This window comes from Manacus candei, unplaced genomic scaffold (genome assembly GCF_025592945.1).
Source record: "Manacus candei isolate 608988 ecotype Guabito, Panama unplaced genomic scaffold, ASM2559294v1 h1tg000020l, whole genome shotgun sequence".
In the NCBI taxonomy this organism is placed as follows: domain Eukaryota; kingdom Metazoa; phylum Chordata; class Aves; order Passeriformes; family Pipridae; genus Manacus; species Manacus candei.
In genome coordinates this window covers 1436808-1460141 of record NW_026138068.1, presented here as the reverse complement: position 1 = coordinate 1460141, position 23334 = coordinate 1436808, and the positions used below count along the sequence as shown (strand labels likewise).

The 23334-nt window shown below is 54.9% G+C and overlaps 1 protein-coding gene across 2 annotated transcripts in view; it reads left to right on the top strand.

Moving 5' to 3' along the window:
* The first annotated feature begins 1321 nt into the window (after nucleotides 1-1321).
* SEZ6L (seizure related 6 homolog like) overlaps nucleotides 1322-23334 on the top strand; it is a 37891-nt gene continuing 15878 nt past the window's right edge. For both annotated transcript variants that reach the window (XM_051785554.1, XM_051785553.1), the window contains exon 1: nucleotides 1322-1398. In XM_051785554.1, coding sequence (XP_051641514.1) covers nucleotides 1329-1398 — 70 coding nt within the window. In that variant the 5' untranslated portion in view covers nucleotides 1322-1328. The remainder of the gene's footprint in view (nucleotides 1399-23334) is intronic.

The window sequence follows — 23334 nt, the reverse complement described above, 5'->3', positions numbered from 1 at the left end:
ACACTCGTGTCGTGCTTTGTGACATTGTCCTGGCTATCTGACTTGACAGGCGTAGAGGCCGGGAGGACCAGGCAGCTCTCACTGGGAGGTGGTTTACAGTAAACATTTCAGGGCAGGATTTGGGATTTCAAGAGAACGAAGCCTCCATTCCTGTTCTTATCAAAGTCAGTGTAATTACACCGTGTCCCCTGATGGGCTCAGGAGGGGCCTGCTGGGAGCCCTGGGCTCACAGCAGCTGCTGGTGGCCTGGGTAGGAGGACATGCAGGACCAGACTGGGCAGAGGGCCCCATGGTCAAGCCCACGGTCCCCTCGTAGGCAAGGAGGTTGTGGAGCTCCAGGGCCAGGTGCTGAGCAGGGACTGACTGTGTACTGTTTCTTTTGCCACAGGACTGGGGACATTCCAGTGCTCACCCACAGCCACAGTGCCAGTTCCACATTACAGGGGACCCCGAGCAACACCCACAAACTGTGAGCTCTTGTATACCTAGAGCCCCTGCCCCACTGAGGCCAGGCAGGTGCAACTCTCTCCAAGCCAGCCTTGGCTGGCACTAACAGCAGGACCAGACCTCAGTGTGTCCCCCCCAAGGGGGCCATAGGGCCTGTATCAGCCTTCCCATAGCACCACTGCCCTACTCACAGTCTGCTTTTTGGGAGCCAGAGGGCAGGGAATGGGGGTAAGTCTTGCCTTGAGGAGGGAGGTGAGAGGAGCTCTGGGTGCTGAGGGGAGTTTTGGGTGCTGAGCAGAGTTGGGATGCTGAGAGGGGCTTGAGATGCTATGGGGGGCTTGGGGACAAGGGACAGTGAGACCATACAAAAGACTGGGCACAGGTTGAGCGGGGGCCTGCAGTAGGGAGCACTGCCCAGGTTAGGGGGGTACTGGGGCTCTTGGAACCAGGGGGAGCCGGGGGGCATGCAGGAAGCCACGGGGGAACCGTGTGACCGAGGATGCCGTGGGGAACTGTCCCCGGGAAGCACAGCGGGTCGGTGGGGCTGGGGCGAGCGGCGGGGGGGCCGCGGGCGGGGCCGGAGCGCTCGGCACTGCGCGGGGGCCGGGGCGGCCGCCGGCGCCCTCCCCCGCCGCTCGCTCCGCTCCGCTCCGCTCCGCGCCGCTCCGCTCCGCTCCGCCCTCCGCCGCGCCCGCGCCCCCGCGCCGGCTCCGCTTCGGCGGCAGCGCCCGCCCCCGCCCCGGCCCGGCCCCGCTCGGCGCGGCGCGGCTCCGCTCGGCTCGGATCGACGCGGCCCCGCTCCGTTCAGCTCGGCTCGGCTCGGCTCGACTCGGCTCGCCCAGCTCGCCCCGGCGCGGAGGCTCCGCCGCGTCCGCCGCAGGATGCCGGGGCCCCGCGGGCTCTGCCTGCTCGCCCTGCTGCTGCTCGGCACCCCCGCGGCCCCGCGCCCAGGTAAGCGGGGCGGAGCGGGGCGGAGCGGGCCGGGGCTGCGGGGCTCCCCGGGGCCCAGCGCCTCCCGGCTCCGGGGAGTGGGCACCGCCCGGGGCGGGGGGATGCAGCCGGGACGGGGAGCGGGGAGTCGGACGGGGAGGGTCTGCTGGAACTGGCCGTGGCATCCTCGACCGGGAACCCCTAGCTTCTGCTGCTCCTGGGGCCGGGGTGAAACTTCTGGCATTGCGGGGGAGCGCAGCGGCAGCGGAGCGGCAGCGGGCGCGGGGCCCGGCGGGACGCGGAGGCTCAGCACCGCGGGGCGGACAGCTCCCACCGCCCGGGCCGAGCGGGGCTGCTCCGGGAACCGCGTTCTAACGGGGAACCGAGGGCTAAAGGGGCCGCGGCCTCCCGGGAGCCGTGACGGACCCTCCACCTATCTCCCACAGGGAGGCAAGCCCGATGTGTCCGCAGTCCTCTGTGTGTCCCCAGCCCCCGGGGTCCCTCCAGCCCCCACTGCCAAGTCCCCGCCGGTGTTCCTGTCCCACCGCCTCGGGCTTGCAGGGGGTGGCCGTGAGGGGGTGTGTTTATCCAGGGGCTGCATGTTCATTCCGCGTGTGTCACGTTTCCACGCAGACCCGCTCCCGCTCCCACCGCCGCGTTGACAGACCTAAGAATAGGCTCTGGGACGTGCTCGCGGGTGACTTGGCAAAGTCATCACAAACTCGCGTGGGGCTTAAACATGACAAAAGTGGTGCCTGTATCCAGTCCCTCGGCACTGGTGGGGTGCTGGGATGAGGCAGCTGGGCTTGAGTGTGTGTCCGGATGGGGCTACCAGGGCGGATTGTTCAGTGGGAGAACGGGAGAGGCTGGTGTCTGCCAGTGCTGCAGTGTGTGCGGGGCCCGAGGCTGCCCTCCAGGGCTGATGGGGGGTTTATAGCAGGGACGACCAGCTCCAGGTGTCAGGAATGTTGTGCAATGCTGCCTACCCTCTTCGGTCCCTGTTCTCATGTTCAGATTGCATTGAATGACTTTGACTTTTTGGCCTTAAACTCAGCTCTCTAGACAGGGATTGTATCACAGAATCCATCCTTTCTGGGCAGCAAGACAGAAATGAGCATAGAGGATGGCATTTCTCTCTCACCTGCATGGATTTGTGTTCTGCATATGGACATGCATGTATGTGTGGAGGAATCAAAGTCCCTGCCAGTCCTGGCATCCTGTTCCAGCATGGGGGCACAGAGAGGCATGCTCCTCTGGCTACACTGACACTCTGGTCCAAGCTGCTGGTGGGTTGTGAGTGCAGTGATGGTCCCTGAGCCCCCTGGGGGGGTTTGGAGGAGCTGGGAAGCAAATCCATCAAGCACAGGCCCAGTGTGGGGCTCACAGCTCCCACACTGCCTCATGTACTGGAGGCAGAAGGGTTGCCCCAGTCCCATTGGGAGCATCAGCAGGAAGCCCAGCTCCCTGGGAACAGGATTTGGCACGATCTGCCATAAATCTAAGGATAGGAGAACACAGCGTGCCGAACTCCTCTTTCCTTGGCAGAGAGAGAGCTGATAAATTGTTGACCCTTTACAAGGTTTGGTGAATTATTGCTGTAAAAGCTCAACTCCTGCCTACACAGCCTGGAGCCAGCGGTGATGTGGCAGCTCTGCCCATGCCTGGGAGGGTTGTTGATCTGTGTGGACAGGGACACAGTTAGGGCCCAGACCAGCAAACCATGCTGTTCTCCAACTTGGGTGGGGAGCAGGATCAGACCCTGCAGAGTCAGATTGCTGTGCTCCATCTGCTGCTCTTTCAGTTCACGCTTTCAAGAAACAACCAGTTTCACATGACTTGCACCCATCGGGTGCTCGGCTGGTGGCTTTTGGTGCTCTGCACTGGTGAAACCATTTAGATCACCAGAGAGGAGGTGTGAAAGCCTCTCCTCTCCTCTCGGCATCCGCTCGCACCCACCCACCGGCACAGAGTGGAACAGGCAAGACAGGCACGTCTCTCCGCAGGGACTTGTGCCAGGAGGCTCCGGGCAGCGGCGTGCAGGGAGCAGTGGCGTGCAGGGAACACGGTCACCAGCGGGGGTATTTGTTTAGCACCGTGAAATGATGCAGAGGGCAAACATGGGGCGTGTGGGCAGCTGTGGGCAGAGAGGGCAATGCTGCCTGTGCTGCCCATGCAGTCTCGGGCTGGGACCGACCCCTGGCAAAGTCTGGTCACTGGGCATGGTAGGTGCACAGTCAGACCCCTGGGAGATCTAGGATTTCTAAATATACCCCGTTTAGGGTGTCCACTAGAGGCTGTGACGAGACCAGTAAACCCTTCCCGAGGCTGCGGTGCCGGGAGCAGAAACGCAGCCAGGGGTGCTGAGCTTTGGGCTCCTCTGTAGCCTCGTGATCTGTGCCCTCCCTTCTCCGAGGGGTTTGGGCACCCCCAGGCTGGCTGTCACAGTGCAGCAGCAAGGCACAGAGATTCCTTTGGCCGTGTGGTGAGCGCAGCACCACGGGAGGCTGTTTCCAGAGAATCAGGTGTGTCCAGCAGGAAGAAAAACTGAGCGTGAACTCGGCAAGGGCTGCAACAAGTGCACGGTGAGCTCTCGCGGCAGCACCCCGAGCAACGAGATAACGGCACAGGGCCAGGCTGCCCGCGGGCTCTGCGGCCGGAGACATCGGAATGGGGATTGTCTGATGGAGAGCTATCAGAGGCCATGGCAAATGGCTCCTCTTCCTTCTCTCCTCCTTGGCAGAAAGGACAGGGAGAGCCTGGACTAGGAGCAAATGAAATTAGTCTCTCTTAGCCATCTGCTTCTCCCGTATTTCTTGCCATTATGAATATACAAATATGCCATTTTAAGTATAGTTTTCTGGATGTCACAGTGTCACAGACATTTCCTTCTGTACATTTTAAACTTTGTCCTTGAGGGATCTGTACCAGGATTTGGGGCTGAGAAGGCAGGCTGCACACAGCTGAGTGTGCTCCCTTGGCATCCAGAATGCCAGGCAGAGGTCTTGGAAACGCAAACCATGTGAAAAGGGAAGTGAAGAACAAATTAGTGTGTGATCCAGCCCTCAGAAGTCAGATTGTGCTGGGTTTGGAAGCTGATGGATAGTACGTCACAGATGAGGCAGAGGGGTGTCAGGGCATTGCTGGGCAGGTAACGTGGGTATCAAAGTCAGCAGGTGTGAGTATGGCCCATCCTGCCAGCAGGCAGGGATGTTCCATGCTCAGTGCCAAGCACTGGGGTGCTTTGTTATCCCATTCTGTACAAACAGTTGTTTTTTTAATGAAATGAGCTTTGTATGATTAAATAAGATGCAGCTTTTGATTTGGACTACAAGCAGCCTCAGAAATCCGTGTATTTTCCATCCTCTGTCACTGCGATGAGTGCAGCTGCTTCCAGCGGGCTTTGGGCACAAAAAAACTCAAAACAGACTAACCTTCTGTGACAATCCAAAAGTTATTTACTTGATGCGATTTTATTTTTCAAATAGTTGAAAGCGGTTACTGATCAGTAAAATACACTCCAAGGAAATCCTGTTACAAAACACAGGCTCTATTTTAATTAGCATGACGAGGGCGACACGGCTGGAACTGGGGCCTGCCACCGAGTGCATCTTTCAGGAGCTCAGAGATGTCTATAGGAAACACTGCGTGAGCACTGGCTTTCCAATTTTCCAGTCCATCAGGATGGATTTACACTCTTGTCAGGGGTATGAAATTGCTGAATTCAGTGCTGAGAGTTTTGTAGCTTTAACCACTTGGTTTGCCAGGCACAGGGCGCTCTGCAAGATGGGGATGTGTCCATCCCTGCTCTGGCCCCAGGGACCCACAGCTCTGTGGGGGGTCACCCACTGGATGTGTAGGGGGACACTGGCACCTCAACAGCACTCAGCCTCCTGACTCCATCAGGGCTTGAGTGGGGTGAGCACCAGGATGAACCACATCAGTGTGGAGTGTGGGGGCCATGGGCAGTACCCAGCCATGCCCCTTCGTGAGGCAGCACAGGGGCTCAAAGCCAGGAGAAACCTTGGGGTGCAGCTGGTGCCAGCCCTGGCAGAGGGGATGGGGACAAGCCACCCCCCAGCTGGTGCCCCCCAAAACAGGGGGCAAAGAACAGAGTGGGGGAAGGCTCAGGGGCGCTGTCCAAGGGGAGGGAGGGTTTGGCATATCTGACTGGGGTTGCTGCCCTTCAGCTGCTGCTCGTAGCTCTATTCTGCACTTTCCAGAGCCCTTCCCAAAAGGACCTGCTTCACAGGATCACTTTTTCTGCTGATGCACACGTGAGCAGTGCTGGATTGATGGGATGCAGGGAGCAGGTCCACATGGTGCAGGTGCCTCAGCAGCTCTCGCTGCAGCCCCAGGTCCAATGCAGTGTCAGGTAACTCAGCCTGCACGAGCCGGGAGAAGGGAGAGAGAAAGATTTTGCAGCTGGAGTCATTCCCGCTGAGGTGCTCAGGGAAGGAAGGTGTCCTTCATTCCAGGGACAGGCCGCCAGCTCCTGGCTGTCTGTCTCCTTTCACAGCTTGTTAACAGACAAGTTGTTAAGGATGTTCTCGCTCTGTCCCATGGGGCTGGTCCCGTTCTATCCGCATCCTGCTCTATCCACATCCTGCTCTATCCATGGATAAAAATACCTGCAAAACGGAAACGGCAGCCACAGAGAGGAGTGAGAATATGTGAGAGAAAGAGCCCTGTGGATACCAAGGTCAGTGAAGGAGGAGGACGAGGAGGTGCTGCAGGTGCCTGTGGTGCAGCCCATGGTGAGGTAGCTCTGCCCCTGCAGCCAGTGGGGGTCCACAGGGCAGGAGAGATCCACCTGCAGCCCGTGGAGGACCCTATACCGGAGCAGGGACCCCGTGGGAAGCCCATGCTGGAGCAGGTTTGCTGGCAGGACTTGTGACACCCTGGGAGACCCACGCTGGAGCAGCCTATTCCTGAAGGAGTGACCCTGTGGCAGGGATCCATAGTGGAGCAGTTCCTGGAGGACTGCAGCCTGTGGGAAGGACCCACACTGGGAAATTCATGAAGAACTGTCTCCCATGGAAGGAACCCCAGGACTGTCTCCTGTGTGAGGGTGGAGCAGCTTTGGTGGGCACCCAGCATCCCTCCAGTGCCAATCCAGAACATCTGCAGGGTCACCTGCACCACTGGGAAGGTGAAGAAGGGAAATAAATGAACTTCCAATGCTTGCAGCAACCCCCTTTTCACTCAGAAAGTCTGTTGTGTTTCAGACTTCATCCGTAAAAATTTCCAAAATCAGAGGTGATCCATGGAGCTGGGCAGCTGGAGGAGCTAACTGGAGCCTGGGACTGAAGGGGCAAAGCTGGGAGCAAGGGAGACTCATTTTCCATACTGGAGGGTTACATGTTGTGGATTTCCATTAGAGCCTATGGCATTGGCTCATACCCAAATGCAAACCTTGGTTATCTCTGGCTTGGATGGGGGGATGCTTGAGCAGCCATGGCCAGTTCCTGGGTCCTGGCAGAGTTCTGGGCCCCCTGGCAGCCCCTGGACCCCCAAAAACCAGGTGATGTCAGGAAGGAACTTCCAGGAGCTGTAAAAGTGGGGCTCAGCTCGCAGGGAGCTCCACCAGTGCTTTTGAGAAGATATTGTTCCTGGCCCCGTGTCCTCCTTAGATGACATGGATGTAGGATAACAAGCCCTTTGAAGCGTGCTGCTGGGATTTAGTGTCACGCTGTCACAGTTGTGGGAGCTGCACTGAGCTGTAACTCAGGGATCCAGATGAGTGTCCTCGTCCTGGCTGCAGCCAGAGCCCATGGGGAGTGAACAGGGGCACGCAAATCCAGCCACAGGGGTGCAGAGGGGAGTGACAGTGCCCTGGAATGGGGATCCTCTGCTGCACTGCTCTGTCCCATGGTGCCAGGGGGCTCAGGGCTGTGGGTGCATGGTCATAGTGCTGTTCCCAACCTTTGCTCGGGAGGGACGGTGTTTCTGAGGTGCTGAGGAGCTGCTTTCCCTTCTGTTCCCTCTTTTTGGTTGCTGGAGCTCCTGCTGGTGGTGCAGCTGCGGCTGGCATGCTCCCAGAGCACAGCCCCGACTCAGTCATCTCTTTTTTTATTCCTTTTCCTCCTTTTCCTTTCCCTGGGAAGAGGCCAGGAGAGCAGCTGACCAACCCTGAGCGCTGGCTGAGCCTGGCGCTTTCCTGACACAAAGTGAGGAGGCTCTGCCTGGATTCCCAGGTCTGCAAGGTTAAGCGCAGAGTTATCCAGACCGATCTCCCTTTTTCCAACCCCAGGATCCCATTCCTGCAATAGGTGTTTAACCCCCAGAAAGCCTGGCAGACTGCCCCCAGGGGTTTGGCTCTTTGTTCCTTCCTAGGGGTGAGGGCAAAGCACCCCAGGACAGATGGCTGCGGCAGGAAGGTGTGAGGAGACTTCATGGAAGCGAAATCCAAGCTTCTGGCAGAGAGGAGGGATCGTATGAGCAGCCTGGCCACTCAGCCCGGCTCCGAAGGCACGATTCCAAGTGCAAAGCTTTAGTCTGGGAAGGAAATTTGGTGCCAAATGCAAAGGCATCCAAAACCTGAAGCACGACAGAAGGGATAACTGTGGGGTGGATCCCGGAGCAGCGTCATCTGCTCGGCAAGAAGGATTCTCATGTCTCGCTGTCTTGCACAGCGGTGTGTGATGTGCCAAAACCAGGAGCTGAGGGACCAGGAGTGTCCTTGGGAGGGCAGCTCTGCAGGGTGACCCCAGGGAAGGGACAGCAAACCTGGTCCCTGGGGCTGCCAAGGGACATTTGGTGACGTCCTCCAGCCCATGATCAAGGGCACCACTGCGGGGACCTGGCACAGAGGGCAGGAGTGGGCAGGCAGGCACAGGAATAACAGGGGGAGTGAGGGAATGTTCTGGAAACCGGTCAATTCAGGGCAATTTCAGAGCTAGTCAGAATGGCTGAAAATATTTAAAATTCAAGAGAGAATCTCCATCTGACTTTTTAGGGTGGATTAATGGAGCATGGCAACATTTTGTGGATGAGATGCTTCATCTCGGGTAGAGTGGTGGCTGGGGGACAATACTGAGGACATCACTTCTGATGTCCCCTCTGCCACCCTGCATCTCTTCCATGATGATGGGGCTGCACAGTGATCTGCAGAAACAGGCACTGCATCTCCTGATGCTGATTTGAGTGCAATTTCAGTAAAAAAACAGGCTACTCCTGACAGTCCTGAACTTCCATTTGCAAAGACACAAAGTCCCTAAATTGACAGACCACTCTGGCATGAGCCCTAAGAGCTCCCAGTGCACCCAGTACACCAGCACATCCCCTCCCACCGCAGGAGCTCTGCAGACACAGCTTAGCAATGTCCTCGTGGACATGTCCAATGTCCTGAGAACATCCTTAGAGACTTCAGACCATTCCCAACACTGTTGGGGTTAATCCACTCTGGGGCAAAGGGGAAAGATCCTGGGGCAACACTTTCCAAAGCAGCCACCCACTGCAAAGCCACCCCAAAATTTGGGGTCCCAAGACAAGGAAAAGCTCCTTTCCAGGGTACACAGCCCCTACCAGACAACATGTTTCCCTCCACTCCTTTTCATGCATCCATATTATCCATGCAGCAGTTTTTAAACTGCTGCTGGACACTATATTTACATAAATATGTGAGCCAATGAGGTATAAAACCCTGGTGAGCTCTAAATGGTGAATTAGGTTTTTGGAAAGAGGATTTTATCAATTTACTGTGAGTGCAAATCAACAGCAGAATTTACAAACCCATCAAAAAGCGAGGTGACAGTTTGGAATTAATCCTCTGCCCCAGGCACACGATGTACCTCCACAAACATCTCCCAGCATAAATATATTTGAGAAATAGTGAAGGAAAACGTAACTCCTAATGCCTGTGCACGCTGGCGGCAGCGGGAGATGAATGGAAGCGAATGTCATCGGGAAGGTGCTGCCGCCTCCTGCTTTATTTTTATCCAAGACTCAGTCCCCAGCCTCCGCTGAGGTATTGCAGTTTGTGCCAGAATTTTCCCCCAAGAAATTTCCCCAATAATCTCTCTTCCTCATGCATTCTTTAAAAAAAAAATAAAATTAAATTTAGTTCCTCCACACACCCACCCCCCAAAACAGCCCCCCCCTCCACCTCCATCCCACACCCCCACCCCATCCCCCCGCTTGGAGCAGCCCTGGAGGCAGCGTGGCCTGGGGGGACGAGTTTCTGCTTTCCCCCCAGATCGGAGGGGGTGGGGCGTGGCTGTGGCTTTGGGACAATAACTGGCACCGTTGGGGTCACTTGCGTGCTGATGGTTTCAGCGGTCAGGGATTTCCTTGGATCGTGGGGATGCTCCGGGTGCCCGCGGTCCTCTCCTGGGGGGAGCCGAACTCTCTGGCAGCTGCTGGGCAATGGTGCTGCTCCTTCTATAAGGATGGAAACCAGCTTTCAGCGTTCAAACCCAGTGCAGCATCCTAACAGGCACAGACATTCCCATTCCTGCTCCTTCCGGGCCCTTGGAGCTGCATCTCACACAGCAGAATCCGTGCTCGTCGTCTGGAGAGGGGCTTGGTCTGCTCTCCTCTCCCCTAGAGGTTCAGAGCTGCCACGGAGATGAAATCAGTGAGGCAATATCAACTAAAAGCCAAAACTTTTCAAGCTTTCTAATCACAACTAGAAAGGCTCCTTTTCAGCTTTTGTTTCCAGCTCACAGAGGAGCCCGTGGCTGCCAGCGGCGAGATCGCTGGCTTTGTTGTGGAGATGACTGTGAAGGACACAGGCTGTGTTCCCATTTAGGAATGCATTGAGGCTTTCTTGGAATTCATTAGGAAAGGTAGGGAGGGAAGGGTGCAGCAAAACCAGAGTCCTTGCAGCTGCAGCCCGCTCCCCAGGGGCAGGGCTTTTCAGTTTTTCTGCTGCAAAATGTTTTTTACAACATCTAAATTCGAAAAGGGTTCCCTTCCTCTGGTTGGGGTTTATCTGTAGCCTTCAAGGAAAGGGAAGCTGCACCTCCAGCAGCCCAGCTGGTTCCCCAGCACCGCTGAGCTGTGGTTCCAGGTAGGACCCCCAAGTCTCCTTCCTTGGATCCATCTGATATGGCTGAATGGCTCTGCTAGAGCTAAGCGTGGAATCCTGAAATGGTTTGAGTTGGAAGAGACCTTAAAGATCATCCCATTCCACCCCCTGCCATGGGCAGGGACACCTTCTGCTAGATCAGGTTGCTCCAAGCCCTGTCCAACCTGGCCTGGGACACTGGGGCAGCCACAGCTTCTCTGGGTAACCTGTGCCAGGGCCTCACCACCCTCACTACCAGGAATTTCTCAATATCCCATCTAACCCTGTCCTCTGGCAATGGGAAGCTATTCCCTCTTCTCCTGTCACTCCAGGCTCTTGTCCAAAGTCCCTCTCCAGCTATCTTGGAGCCCCTTTAAGCACTGGAAGAGGCTCTAAGGTCTCCCTGGAGTCTTCTCTTCTCCAGGCTGACCACCTCCAGCTCTCCCAGCCTGGCTCAGTAGCAGAGGGGCTCCAGCCCATCCATTGGCAGGATGAGGCACAGGGTGACTGTGACTCGTTTTCCTGGTGGGCACATTGTCACCCAAAGGCACAAACTGAATTGAGTCGTAGCAAACAACATCTCTTGGAGTGGCTCAGGTATCCGATCAAACCTCCATGGGGGAGGGCTGTATTTTTCCACATTTCCACTCCACTGGCATCAAACTGGCCTCAGGAGCAAAGTCTTTCTTAAATTATACAGCATTGCATCCTTGATCAAAACAAGAAGCCTGAGCAAATGGCAGAGGCAGGAACCTGCCTAAAGTCAGGGCTACGATCCCGGAGTCAGAGTCACCTCTGAAACAGGGGTTTAGCTCTGAAAGTTCCTTCCTCAGCCCCCCAGCACCATCCCCAGCTACAGGCCAGAGCCTTCTCTCATGGAAAATACTTTATGCATGCCCAGGACCCTTCAGCCTGATCCCTGAGTGTTCAATATTGCATGTCAAAATGGCAATGCTTAAAACCAGATTTATGTCTCAGATATGCCTCTTTTAATCATACTACACTGCTATCAAAAGGACATTAAAAATTACGGTTACCCTGTAGGAACATAAACAATAGCAGCAGTGAAAAAACCCTCATCCAAGACGAGTGACAAGCAGGGTTTTATAATTAGCTGATTCTTTACCTGCTGGGAAGAAGAGTTGGGTGTTTTCTCACCACCTTTCCCCTTCACCAGGGTGTGCCAAAGATAATATGAGCAGAAAATGTGCCCAGACACCAATGATACCACACGTGTTTTACAGGAATACAAAAGGAACATCTGACACAGCCCCTCTCCACATGCTGATTTCAACATCAAAGCTCTCTGGAGAGGCTTGTGTAGTGATGCAGCTCCCTGAGCCAGAGTGGCACTTCCCAGCATGGTACTGCTGGTGTCACACGGTGCCAAAGTTGCTTTGATGGGAGTAGAAAAGCTGGAAAACCAAAGAGCTGCCCACTAGGAAGTGTGATGGTCTCCAGCAGGTCCAGGTCCTCCCCAGCACACCCATTCTGAGGCAGAGCTGGGGGTAGAAATGAGCCTCCAGAGCTGGCATTTTAGGGTTTTCCTGGTTAACTCAGTCCATCTGTGATTAATGAACAATGAGGATGTAACTTGAGTGTGTGGGGTTTCTGATTTTCCTATTTGAGGATTTTTTTGGGGCAGAGTAGAGGAAAGTAACATTGCCCAGTCCCTTACAAGGGAGATGTGCTTCCATGCCCCTTGTCAGCATCCTTGTGCTTGTTCCCAAGGTGGAACACAGTGGAGGGGCAACAAATCCCCATGGGCACAGGAGAAGGTGACACATCCCCACGCTGGGCAGGTGCCCTGATGCAGGTGGGGAGTTCCCTACAGGAAGTGGGAGAGGCAGAGACACAGTTTCTGCTGCTGGCCAGTCCAGCTGGGGGACCAAATCCTCTTTGCTTGTTTACAACACGCTTTTAGCCTTACCTTTCTCCATTTTGGGGAATCCAGGGATGTCCTGGGTGTTGGTGCTGCCCTGGCAGCCACACTGGGTGCAGAGGATGGGGTGTCCCACACCTCATTAGCTGGGCACAGCCGTCACCACCCCAGCAGTCCTGGGCAAAGCGCCCAACCTCTTTGTTCCCAATGTACTCGCACCTCCCAAAAACTTATCATTATCCTTTCTGATATAATCAAGATCAATCAAACAGAATAATAGAGCAGAGGTCAAGGGAGGCTTTTACTTCCTCGGGGAACAAGGGGTTGCTTTCGTCAGAAATACCAGGGAGCCAGCTTAATTGTTCTAAATCTGAGAAATTATGAATGTGCTCTGTAATTGCATGTTCTCCTGCACTGGAGAGGGAGGAGAGACCTGGGAGAGGCTTTGGATGGGAGCTCCCACTGCAGACACTGCACCTCCAGCCTTGGGGGCTGCTGCCACAGAGTAGGGTTTTAGGATTTAATGCGTCATGCCACCAATACTGTGCTGAAAGGAAACTCTCTGCCCTGTGCCTGCCCAGCTATTGCTGTGTGAGTGCACATCAACGAGGAGGAATGCAGAGGGATGTAGAGGTTGCTGGAGCCAGGCAGGGGACTCAGCAGGGCTGCACCCAACCCCAAGAGTGAAGCTGCTGCTTGCCATGCAGGAGGACTGTACTCCTTTCCTGACATCCTGATGGCTAATGAAAATATATGTGCTATCTGTATTAATTAAAATAAAGTGCAGTAGCTCGTCATAAGGCTCCGTGGGAGAAGCTGTACATGGGTTATCATCATCCAGCACAGCGCTGTGCAGCAGTGGAATTAGTTCTGCCAGGCCATCTTTAAAACACAAATCACTGATGGCTGATACAGCTGACAATTAATTATATAGAAACCTGTGTCACTGGAAATGAGGCGAGGGCTGAGGAGCAGCAGCAGCAGCCCAGGACCCTGGAGGGATGGACCTGGGGTGGGCTGTATGGTCCCAGGGTCTGGGGCAGGGCAAGGGGGTAAAGCTTGTGCCAACCCCAAACTGCTGCTCTGCACCCCCAGAAAAACTCCATTTTTAGTGAGAAAATTTTTTTTAGAAGTTAAAAACTGAATTTCAGGCAAATCTTGTCTGCAAAGGGGTTAGTTTCTGAAGGAATGAGCCAGTGCAGAGGCACATCCCTGGTAAGGAGACTCTGGACACTAGGGGCATGGTGGAAGCTGTGGTTCCCATACAGATCTGTGCAGCAGGATGTGCCCATGGGCACAGGGAGCTGCTCTGTTGCCAAACTCCAAATTGTCCTGACACAATGAGGATCTGGCAACGAAGTGCAGGTTATTGCTTTTTTAGGAGGAAAACACTAAGTAATGGAGGGGGTGACTGGCTGACAACCTGCATCAAGGCCAGGCTGGACGAGGCTTGGGGCAACTTGATCTGGTGAAAAGTGTCCCTGCTCACAGCAGGGGGTGGAACTGGATGGGCTTTAAGGTCCCTCCCAACCCAAACCATTCTGTGATTCTACGGTTCTGGGGTCACATCTGCTGGCACTGCTCCAAGCTGTGAAACATCATCTGGGAGCCCAGCACACCCCATCCTTTGGCCATCCCGTGCAGTTCCAAGCTCTGCCCTCTCTGCTGGGGCACACGAGGCTGGCAGTGGTGCAGGAATGGGAACAGAGAGCGCCAGCTGTGCCCTAGCTCCTGCCAGCCTCGGCAGCACAGACCGTCCCCATAATCGATGGAGCCCAATAACTGTAATAACCACAACCATCAGTAACCCTCCGCTTTCCCTGCCTTCCTGATTGCCGGCAGCGGGGCCGTTCACAAGCTGTCAGGAGTCATTAGGCGCTAGAGCTGCATCATTTCAGAGCGGTGCAACAGGGTCTTTTCAAGGGCACCAGCATGCACCGGGCAGCACCAGGCAGCACTGGTTCTTGTACGGTTCCTGCACGGTTCCTGCATGGCCTCAAAGAGGAGAAAATGCAAAGAAAAGTATTGCCTGGAAAAATTTCCCCTCCAGAACAGATCTTTGGGATGATGCAAACTGTGACCATCATCAGGACACACTGACCCCGATGCCTGACCCAACACAGTGTCCCAGCAGGCAGAGCTGAGACCCCACTCTGTCCCTCGGGAGGGAGAAACAGGCTGTGCATGGACTGGGTGTTGCAGGGGATTGAAGCACAGTCTGGGGTACTGAGAACCCCCAGCCCTGTCCCCAGTCCCTCACCCTGAGCAGCTCCAGCTCAGCCACCTCTCCCCCATGCATGGTGTGATCCCGGGTGCTGCATCCCTGTGTTGGGAACAGCCTGTCTGGGTCCATGGGGAGAGCAGAAAACACCTGTGTGCCCTGTGCCAGATGTCACCCATGCCATCCTCATTGCTCTGAGACACCTCTGCAACCCAGGAAGAAGGGCAGGACCTGGTGGGCTTCAAATCCTGCCCTGAGATGCCCCAGGGCAACTTTTGGGGTACTACAAAAACAATCTTTTGGAGTACCCCTGGAAAAACCCACGGAGGAGAGCAGGCAAGGGCAGCAGTGGTGCCAGCCGTGTCCTACCCTGCTGCTACAGGAGAGGCAGTGATGCACCTTGAGGTGCTGCCAGTTCTGCTGCTCTCACAGGAGCCTGGACTGGAGCCACACTGTGATTCCTGTTACATCCTGTGAAAGAAATATAAAGAGCTGCCAAACAGATTGAGCAGAGGCAGCTCAGCTCTCCCCCGTCACTGCAGTCACTGAGGAGCTGTGCTGTGAGCTCTGACAGGAGCCAAACTCTCCAGCTGCCCCAGCCCAGAGAGCACCAGTGCTCTGGTCACCTGCATCTCTGACATCACATTGTCACCTCATATCTCCACTTCTGGAGAGGAAATCAAAACTAACCAAACTGTGAACACACCACAGACGGGTAGAACAACAGGGGAGGTTCTGAATAGTCAGATATTGCATGAATGTGACTGCCTGGAAGTGAGTCCATGAATGATTTATAGCCAGGCAGAGAAACAATCAGCGATTATAATCAGAGTAAACTTTTTCTCTCCAGATGTTTTAGGGCTGTGTATCCAGTAACTGCTTTCCAGTGTCCCCAGGGGCAGGGAGTTTGACTGAACCCACTGGATGAGAGCTTATGCAATTCTGGGGTGTCCAGTGGGTTACCCGGGCTGTTCACCCTCACCTGGCATGTGCTTAGCTAAGGCAGGGTAGGAAGGGACACAAATGTGGTGCCCACACTCCCACAGAACCCCTGGCTGGCACAGCAAGGGATGCTCCTTGGAGCTTGAGGACATCAGTGTGTCAGGGAGAGGAGCCCTCAGAGGTAAAACCCTTCTGGCCATGGCATTCCAGCCTCCCCAGCCTGCCCAGGTGGGTCCCAGGTGGCAGGAACCGCCAGGGCTCTGTGGTTGGGGCTGAAAGCACAGAGGGTCCTGGCTCACTCCCTGTGAGCAATGTCCTGCCCACAGCAGAGCTGCTGAAACCTGGGTTGCAACTCTGCCAGGGTTCCTGCATCCCTGCCAGTGCTCTTGTGTCCCTGCTGGGGCTCCTGTATTGCTTCTGGGTCCCCTCCACCACCCCAGAGGCAGTGCCAGGGCAGAGCACCCCTGCCAACACTTGGGCTTTGCAGCACTGGCACCGAGAGGCACTGGCATGGCAGGGACACAGCTGAGCAGAGCCCAGCCAGGCAGGAGCCCCCAGGAACCCCTGTGGTGTCACAGCACGAGCAGAGCATGAGCTGCTCCCGAAGAGTTAATCCTGGTACTCACTTCTTCAGATCTGCTCCGCTACGTCTTAACAGTGATGGGAGATTAATTATTTTAGCTGCAGAGAGCTGACTAGAACGGGGTTTTGTAGCTAAATATACTCTCTCTTTAGGAACCCATTTAATTTTATGCCCTGATGTAGACGGCTGGGCTGGATGATTGGTGCAGAAAGAAGGTGCTTCTCTTCCCCCACTTCAATTTATACTCTGAAAAACTGCCAAAATACCCAATTTCCTCTCCCTGGGAGGGCCCTGAGGAGCAAACATCCCGCTTGGGGAGCCCAGGAGAGTTACAGGATGGATCTGCCTCTTCTCCTTCATCCCTGTGGATTCCTCATCCCTGGAATTGCTCAAGGCAAGGTTGGACAGGGTTTGGTCTAGTGGAAAGTGTCCCTGCCCACGTCAGGGGTGAAACTGGATGATCTTTAAGGTCCCTTCAAACCCAAACCATTCTGGGATTTTGTGATCCCTGTGACAAACCTCTCTAGAGTGAGGACACCCATGGGGACACGGCAGCAGAGGACAGGGAGAGCAGGTCCCCCTGCCCTCGGATTCTGTGTCTGGTGCTGGTTGTGGTAATCCTGGGGGTGCATCTGGCCAAGGTGGAGTTCTGGCACTGGGGATTTACCAGGAAGACTAGAAAGCTCAATGGAAAACTTCCTATTTGCACCTAGTGAGAGGCTCAGCTTCCACAAAAATTAATGCCTCCTTGAACCCACTGGGTTAATTCCTTTCAGCCAGGTCTGTCTGCCTGTGTCAGGCACAGATGTGCCTTTCTTATACCTGACATCATAAAAATCTCTGATAAACCAATCCCTGCATCAAAGTTCTGCTCTCTGTAATGGCTTTGCCCCCCTGGCCCCTGGTCCCCACGAGTCCGTGTATTGCTCTTGGAATATCAGGATAATTCCTCTCACATTGGCTGGGGAAGCAGTGGGATCCATTTAGGAACAGTCAGCATGCGATGAGTTGTATCGCTTCCACACTGCGAATCTCTTGATTCCTCCATAATTGGATGAGCCTCTTTAATTCCTCTTCCTCATTAGCTGCTGGTGCTGCTCCTCCCGTGTCCTTTTGGGAAGGAGCTAGGCAATTCCCAGCATGATTTCATCCCTGGGTATTTGGGGCTGTGCCAGGGCTGCTCTGTGCTGGGTGGGATACAGGGGTGAGGGGTGCCAGGGTGCCAGGGCTGGGGCATCGCTGGGACACACAGGCTCCAGAGTGAGGGGACCTGCCCAAAGCCACAGGTGCCTGCACGGAGCTGGCGTGGCCAAAACAAATGCCCGAGAGTCAAAGCCTCATTGATTCCAGCTCCATGAAGCAGCACTGGGGAGGAAAATCTATTTTCCTCATAGCTCAGAGAAGTGTGTAATTTCCCAGCATCTGTCAGGCCGCTGCGGATCGTTAGAGCAGTTACGAGCTTCTCGGGAACACGTGGAAGGGAGAGGTTTGCAAGTTTAATTCCCGTATTCCTGGTGGTGTCCTTGCTCCTGAGCAGAGTCAGCCAGGCACAAGCAGCATGAATTCACCAGTCAGGCACAAGTAGGATCGATTTGCCACTGAAACAGGTTTTTAGGAGTGTTTTGCTGTCGGAATGTTGCCCGCCGCCTGCAGCAGTCCCTGACAAACTCCCTGCTCCCACCTGGGACCAGGAACCCCCTCCCCTATGGCCAGTCCAGGGGGCTTTTCCATCTGATTCAGCCCGGTGCTGGGATCAAGTGTGACAATGGGTATGTGCTGTCCCCCAGGACCATGTCCCAGCCCCACATCCTCTGCCAATGCAGCAGATCCCTGAGTCTCTTGCTATGAGCAGCAGGCATTGGTGAAATGCCTCTCTTCCATCCCTGGAATTGCTCAAGGCCAGGTTGGACGGGGCTTGGAGCAACCTGGTCTACTGGAAGGTGTCCCTGTCCATGGCAGGGGGAGTGGATGAGATGGTGCTTAAGGTCCCTTCCAACTCAAACCATTCCAGGATTCAATGATTCCATGATTCTCTCTTCTCCTCACTTCTTTCCAGACAGAGGCAGATTTGCCACTGGATGCAGGAGCTGCAGCCAGGTGGGCAGTGGGGAGGAGAACCCCATCCTTCCTGGCCATGGCTTCTCGGGCTGGGCACCACTGCCAGCATCCTCACCCAGTAATGAGGGGTTTCCATGGCAACCTTATTTGAGCATCGCAAGTGACACAGATGTAAATTTTAAAATGAAATATTCAGACCACAGTCCTATGAGCATAAATAAACCCCTGCACATGGGCAATTTAACAGCATTTTAAAGCAGATTGGAAACTCCCCAGGGCCACCGGAGTCTCTGTGGCATTGGGAAATTCATGGGAATGGAAAGAAATGCATCCTGACCCCATCCTGCCCCAGGAATCCCAGTGCTCAGCCCCATCCCAGCCTGAGCCCAGAGCAGGATCAAATCAACAGGGAAAGGTGCTGGTTCACCTGCACTGCAGAGGATGTGGCACGTGGGGACAGCATGGGAATGACATCCAAGTGCCCCCTGGAATGGGAGGCAAATCATTCCTGGAGATTCTTGACCTCTGCTGCAGTCTCCTCCTGAGCAAAGGCTGGGCATCTTTTTTCTTCTGAATTATCTTACATCAATTGCTCCGTGGAACAGTCCATGTTTTCACGGTGTGCAGGACCGAGCACTGGAGCCCTGGGGCTCCCAGCACCCCTGTGCTGCCATCCCTGCCGGGCAGGACCTGGGGACAGGCACCGCTGCTGTGTCCTTGTGCCACGTCGGAGAATCACTTTCTATTTTCTCTGACTGCAGTGGAAATGTTTGTCTGAAACTCACCCACAGCCCTCCCGCTTCTGCCTCGCCGGGGCCACAGAGTCGCCTTTAAGAGGAGAGCGGCTCCGAAAGTCGGGGTGCCGCGGGCAGACCCTGCTCTGGCTGCGCTTCCCGGCGCTCCCACGGGGATGACTCACCCGGATCGGATTGCTACGGCTTTATTTGCTTACAGGGTGAACCGGCAGGATGCTCTTGAGGAAAAGTGGAGGGTTTTTGCCATTGGAAAAACTTAATTTGTTGAAACTGTAACTGCAGGAAAACGTGGGATTCACATCTCCTGCCTGGAGGCAGGCAGCCAGCGAGGCTGCTTCCGGCTGTGGGGACATTTGGAAAATGAAAGACTGTTTTGATTAAGGCTTTTCTGCTCTTCAAGATTCAAGGCAAAAGTCTAAAATCTGAAACTTAACCAAAAAATTTCCAATCCGTCACAGTTGAGTGTTTTCACGGGCACAACATGCTGCTTCTCAGATCTTCACTTGCCACCCAAACCCTCTGTTTTCCTCCCTGAGGGTGAAACCTGTGTTGCAGGTGCTGGAGGTCGATGTGGGAAGAGGCAGAAAAGCAGGAGGTGCCCAGGGTGCTGCTGCCCCTTCCCACACACCAGACCCCACTGACATTGGGTTGCATCAGGGACTGGCCTCAACAGCCCTCTTTTGTCCAAGATCTGGCTAAGCCCTGTATGAACTCATCCTCCTGACGATCCAGTGCACGGCAGCACCTGCCAACCCTCCTTCATCACTTGTGTGGGAATTGGGAATTCTGGGGGTTCGGCCTGCATGCAGAGGCTTGGGTGCTTGGGGGTTAGGGATCAGTCCTGGATAAGGTGCGGGGGGGTGCAGGATCAATCCCATCTCTCCGTGAGGGCTCACATGAGACACCAGCAGCAGCTCCAGGACGGATTAGCCCAGCCCAGCACCTGTCAATCTGCCTAGCCCGTCACACAGGCAGAGCACAGGGCTGAACACCACCATTAATAGCATCTGGATAAGCTTTATCCATTTCTGCTATAATCAGATCCTAAACCCTCCTGGACAGTGATTCCTGAGCTCGAGCAATCCCGCTGCCGTTCCCAGCAGCCGAGGAGCGTGTGCTCATTGTGCGGCAGCGATACCATCGGCATTGGTAATGGGAGCCCGCGATACAGCCACTCCTGGTTTAGCCCTTTCAGGAGCACAGCGGCAAAATGAGGCCTTTGTGATTATTCCAGCATCCTTTTATCAGGCATTTGCAGCTCTGTAATTCCTCTAAGCCCCTCTGGCTGAGGTATCTCAGCAATCAGGTTTGCCTGCAGCTCTCCAGCCACGGCGCCTCTGGAGCAGCAGATGCTTCTCTGCCACCACTGCCCACAGGACAGAGTCCCATCTCCCTGGCTGGGGCTGCAGGGATCCTGGGGACCCTCTCACATGTGGATGAAACTTCAGGGCTCCCACGGGTGGTTGATGCCCTGCAAGCACCTGTGTCAATGCTGGGTCTGGGTGAGAGGAGACGCTCTAGGAGCCCTTGCCCTGCAACCCCTCCTGTCCTGCTGCCTTTCCAGACCCCTGTGGCATCACCTGAGCCCTGAGAAAGGGCTGTGTCCCACTGGCAGCTCCTACAGTGCTCAGCACCCTCATCCCACCAGGGAGCCAGAGCTTCCGACACAGCTAAGTATAAACCGCGGGGGAGTGCGGCTGGTTGGAGACATCCTCCCTGGAGCCGAGCTTCCTTCCACGGTGTTTACATGCTGGTATCCAGGCAGATCCCAGAATAGACCTGAAGAAGAGCTGTCGCTTTGCATTAAGGTCACTTGTGCTCCAAACTGTCCCGGACGTGTCTGTCCCATCCCTGAGGAGCAGCCGCCCGTGCCCACAGCGCTGTGCAGAGCACAGAGCCACGGGTGCCACGTCTGGGGGAGCAGGGGCTGCAGGGCCACAACAGAGGCTTCCATGGATTTGAAGAAGCCTTTCCAGTCCTGAAAGAGAGCCTGCAGAGAGCTCCTGATCAAGATACAAGATAAACCCCTTGTTCATCTCAATAGCATTTATTTCCTCCACAGCTGATTTAGCAGATTAGATCAAGGTCAAACGTGACCATTTCTCTTCCACCAGCTCAGTGTCTCCAGATTGATAATTTGTGAGAACAAGATGGATTTTGCAGCCAATGAGAGTCCTGCTCAGCCTGCCCCAGCCCCAGCCCAGCCTCCTGTGGAGCCAGGTCATCTCTTACCCTGTGGGCCTTGGAGGCGGGAGAATGGCTGTGTGCATTGAAATCGGCATGAAAAGGCTTTCCAAAGCCCACCCCGATCAATACAAAATATGGAAACCCATTGTAATCCTTCCTTAAGGATGTGGATACTTGATTCTGTCTCCTGAGATGGGGTCCAGGCAGGACTGAGCGAGCAGGGGCCTGTGCTGGGGCTGTGGGGCAGCTCTGAGGTAGGTGGGGAGGGAGCAGAGTCTGGCAGCCTGGGGATGTGCCAGAGCACAGCTCAGGTTTGGGGGTGGTGATGCAATCTGGAGCTGAGATCATTAATCACTTCTCTTTCTTGTAATGTGGAATAAGCCTATATTAATCCTTCATGCCAAAGCCCCTGCACGTCCCCCTCCCTGCCACAGCCTGGCTTCATTCCACCTTCTCCACTTCCCTGGAATGCACATTTGCCCTTTACAGACTGAAGCATGTTCAGTGTCTTATTAAAGAGTCACTTTACAGGGTGTTTTATTTCATGCTTTGTTAAGGACAGAATCGGGTAAATGCATCCTGGCAAAGGATCTAATAAGGAATTAGTCAACTTTCCAAAAGCATAAAACATGGTTTAATGGCAAAATCCATTAAGAATTAGGGTTCATGTGACAAATAACCCAGGGATGCTGGTTTGATGTTTCTGGGAATACACTGGCTTTAAGGACTTGGGATCCTGCAGGAACACTCTGACTGTCCCACTGTCACCCAGTGTCCCATCATGTCCCACCACATCCCACCGCATCCCACCAGCCAGTGAGCTCCATCCCCTCACCTCCAGGACTGTGCTGCCTCCTCCTTGTCTGAAACCCCCATCTTCTCCCATCACAGAGAAAGCCTTTTGCTGCAGAGCACTAAAACCAATGAGCTGACCTGTGGGACAGCAACCACCATAATGGACTTCAGCTGCAAGAGGAAAGCAATAGCCCAAGAAAGCTCTGCAAAACTCCTCATGACAGGAGAGTTGACATTGGCAATGCCTTGGGGACCAATTCCCCTCCATCAGCCCATGGCAGGATGTGCATCAGCCCATGGCAGGATGCCCGTGGGGGCCAGGACCAGTCCAGGGTGGGATGGAGAGGGAGGCAGAGACCATCAGAACAAAGTGGAGGTTGCAGGGTCTCCCAGGTCCTACTCCCAGCAGCGTGTGTGGGGACACCAAGGCACCCAGGGGGAGCCAGGGGAGATTATTCAGAGCTGACACCAGTTGGTGGTTGCAGATGATGTGTGTGAAATGTCTCCTAATGTGCTAAGGGAATCAGCTAATTGATTTGCTGAACCACTTGCTAATTAAAGTATTAATGTTTTAACTTGTGGGAAACATAGTAGGAGAGGCCAGAAAACCCTCTGGGGCCAGAACACGTTTGCTGGTGGCTGGATCCATGACTCGACTGGCTGGCAGCAGGACACAGTGGCTTGGGGTGGGCACAGCTCCATCCCTGGCAGTCCCAGGGATGAAGGACCAGCCCAGGTACTGACAGTGTGTCCAAAGACTCTCTAGGACCAAGGACTGGAAGCAGCACAGGGGCTGTCAGTGAATTTTGGTGACTCCATCCTTCAGGATAACTCACCAACCTTTGTCTTTCCCTCTTATTCCTTATCTTCAACTCTTGCCAGAAACTGCTCTGATTTTCCAGAAGATGGAGCAAAGTCAGTTTTCATCAGTTGCTCAGTCCCTCTACACAGGCTCTTGTGTCATTCCTCCATCCCCGTGGGCAGGATCACCCAGCAGTGTCCCTGTGTTTCAGATTTCACATCCAAGATGTGAAATCTTTTTTCCTTTTCATTCTGGTCCTGCCTAAATTGGTAGAATTGAAACACAAAAACCCCAAGTTAGGTCTAGCCCAAGCATTGTGCTTTTGTCTAAAGCACCTGCAATACTGACAGTGGTGATGTGCCCGGGGTGATCCAGAGGTTTATCTAGAGTCTGCTTGGGAAAGAAACCCTGGCTGCTGCTCCAGCCCCCCATCCCCGGGAGAACTGGCACTGTGGTGGGCACATGTTCTGGCTGCCCCCATGGGCACATCACAACAGCTCAAACTGTTTTTGGGAGCAGGTCGGTGCCTTCGTGTGCAGCTGGGAAAGGGAGCACGTGCCTGGGCAGCCAGCAGTGGGGCTGGGGGCTTGCAGACCCCCCACGCCCACACAAGGGCAGGGATCCTGCATTTTAGGGGCTCCAAACCCTCCCAGAGGAGCTGAGGGGGCTGGAATTACGGTCTTTAAGTACCGTGCATTAAGCACTTTCCCTGGCAACTGCTGTTT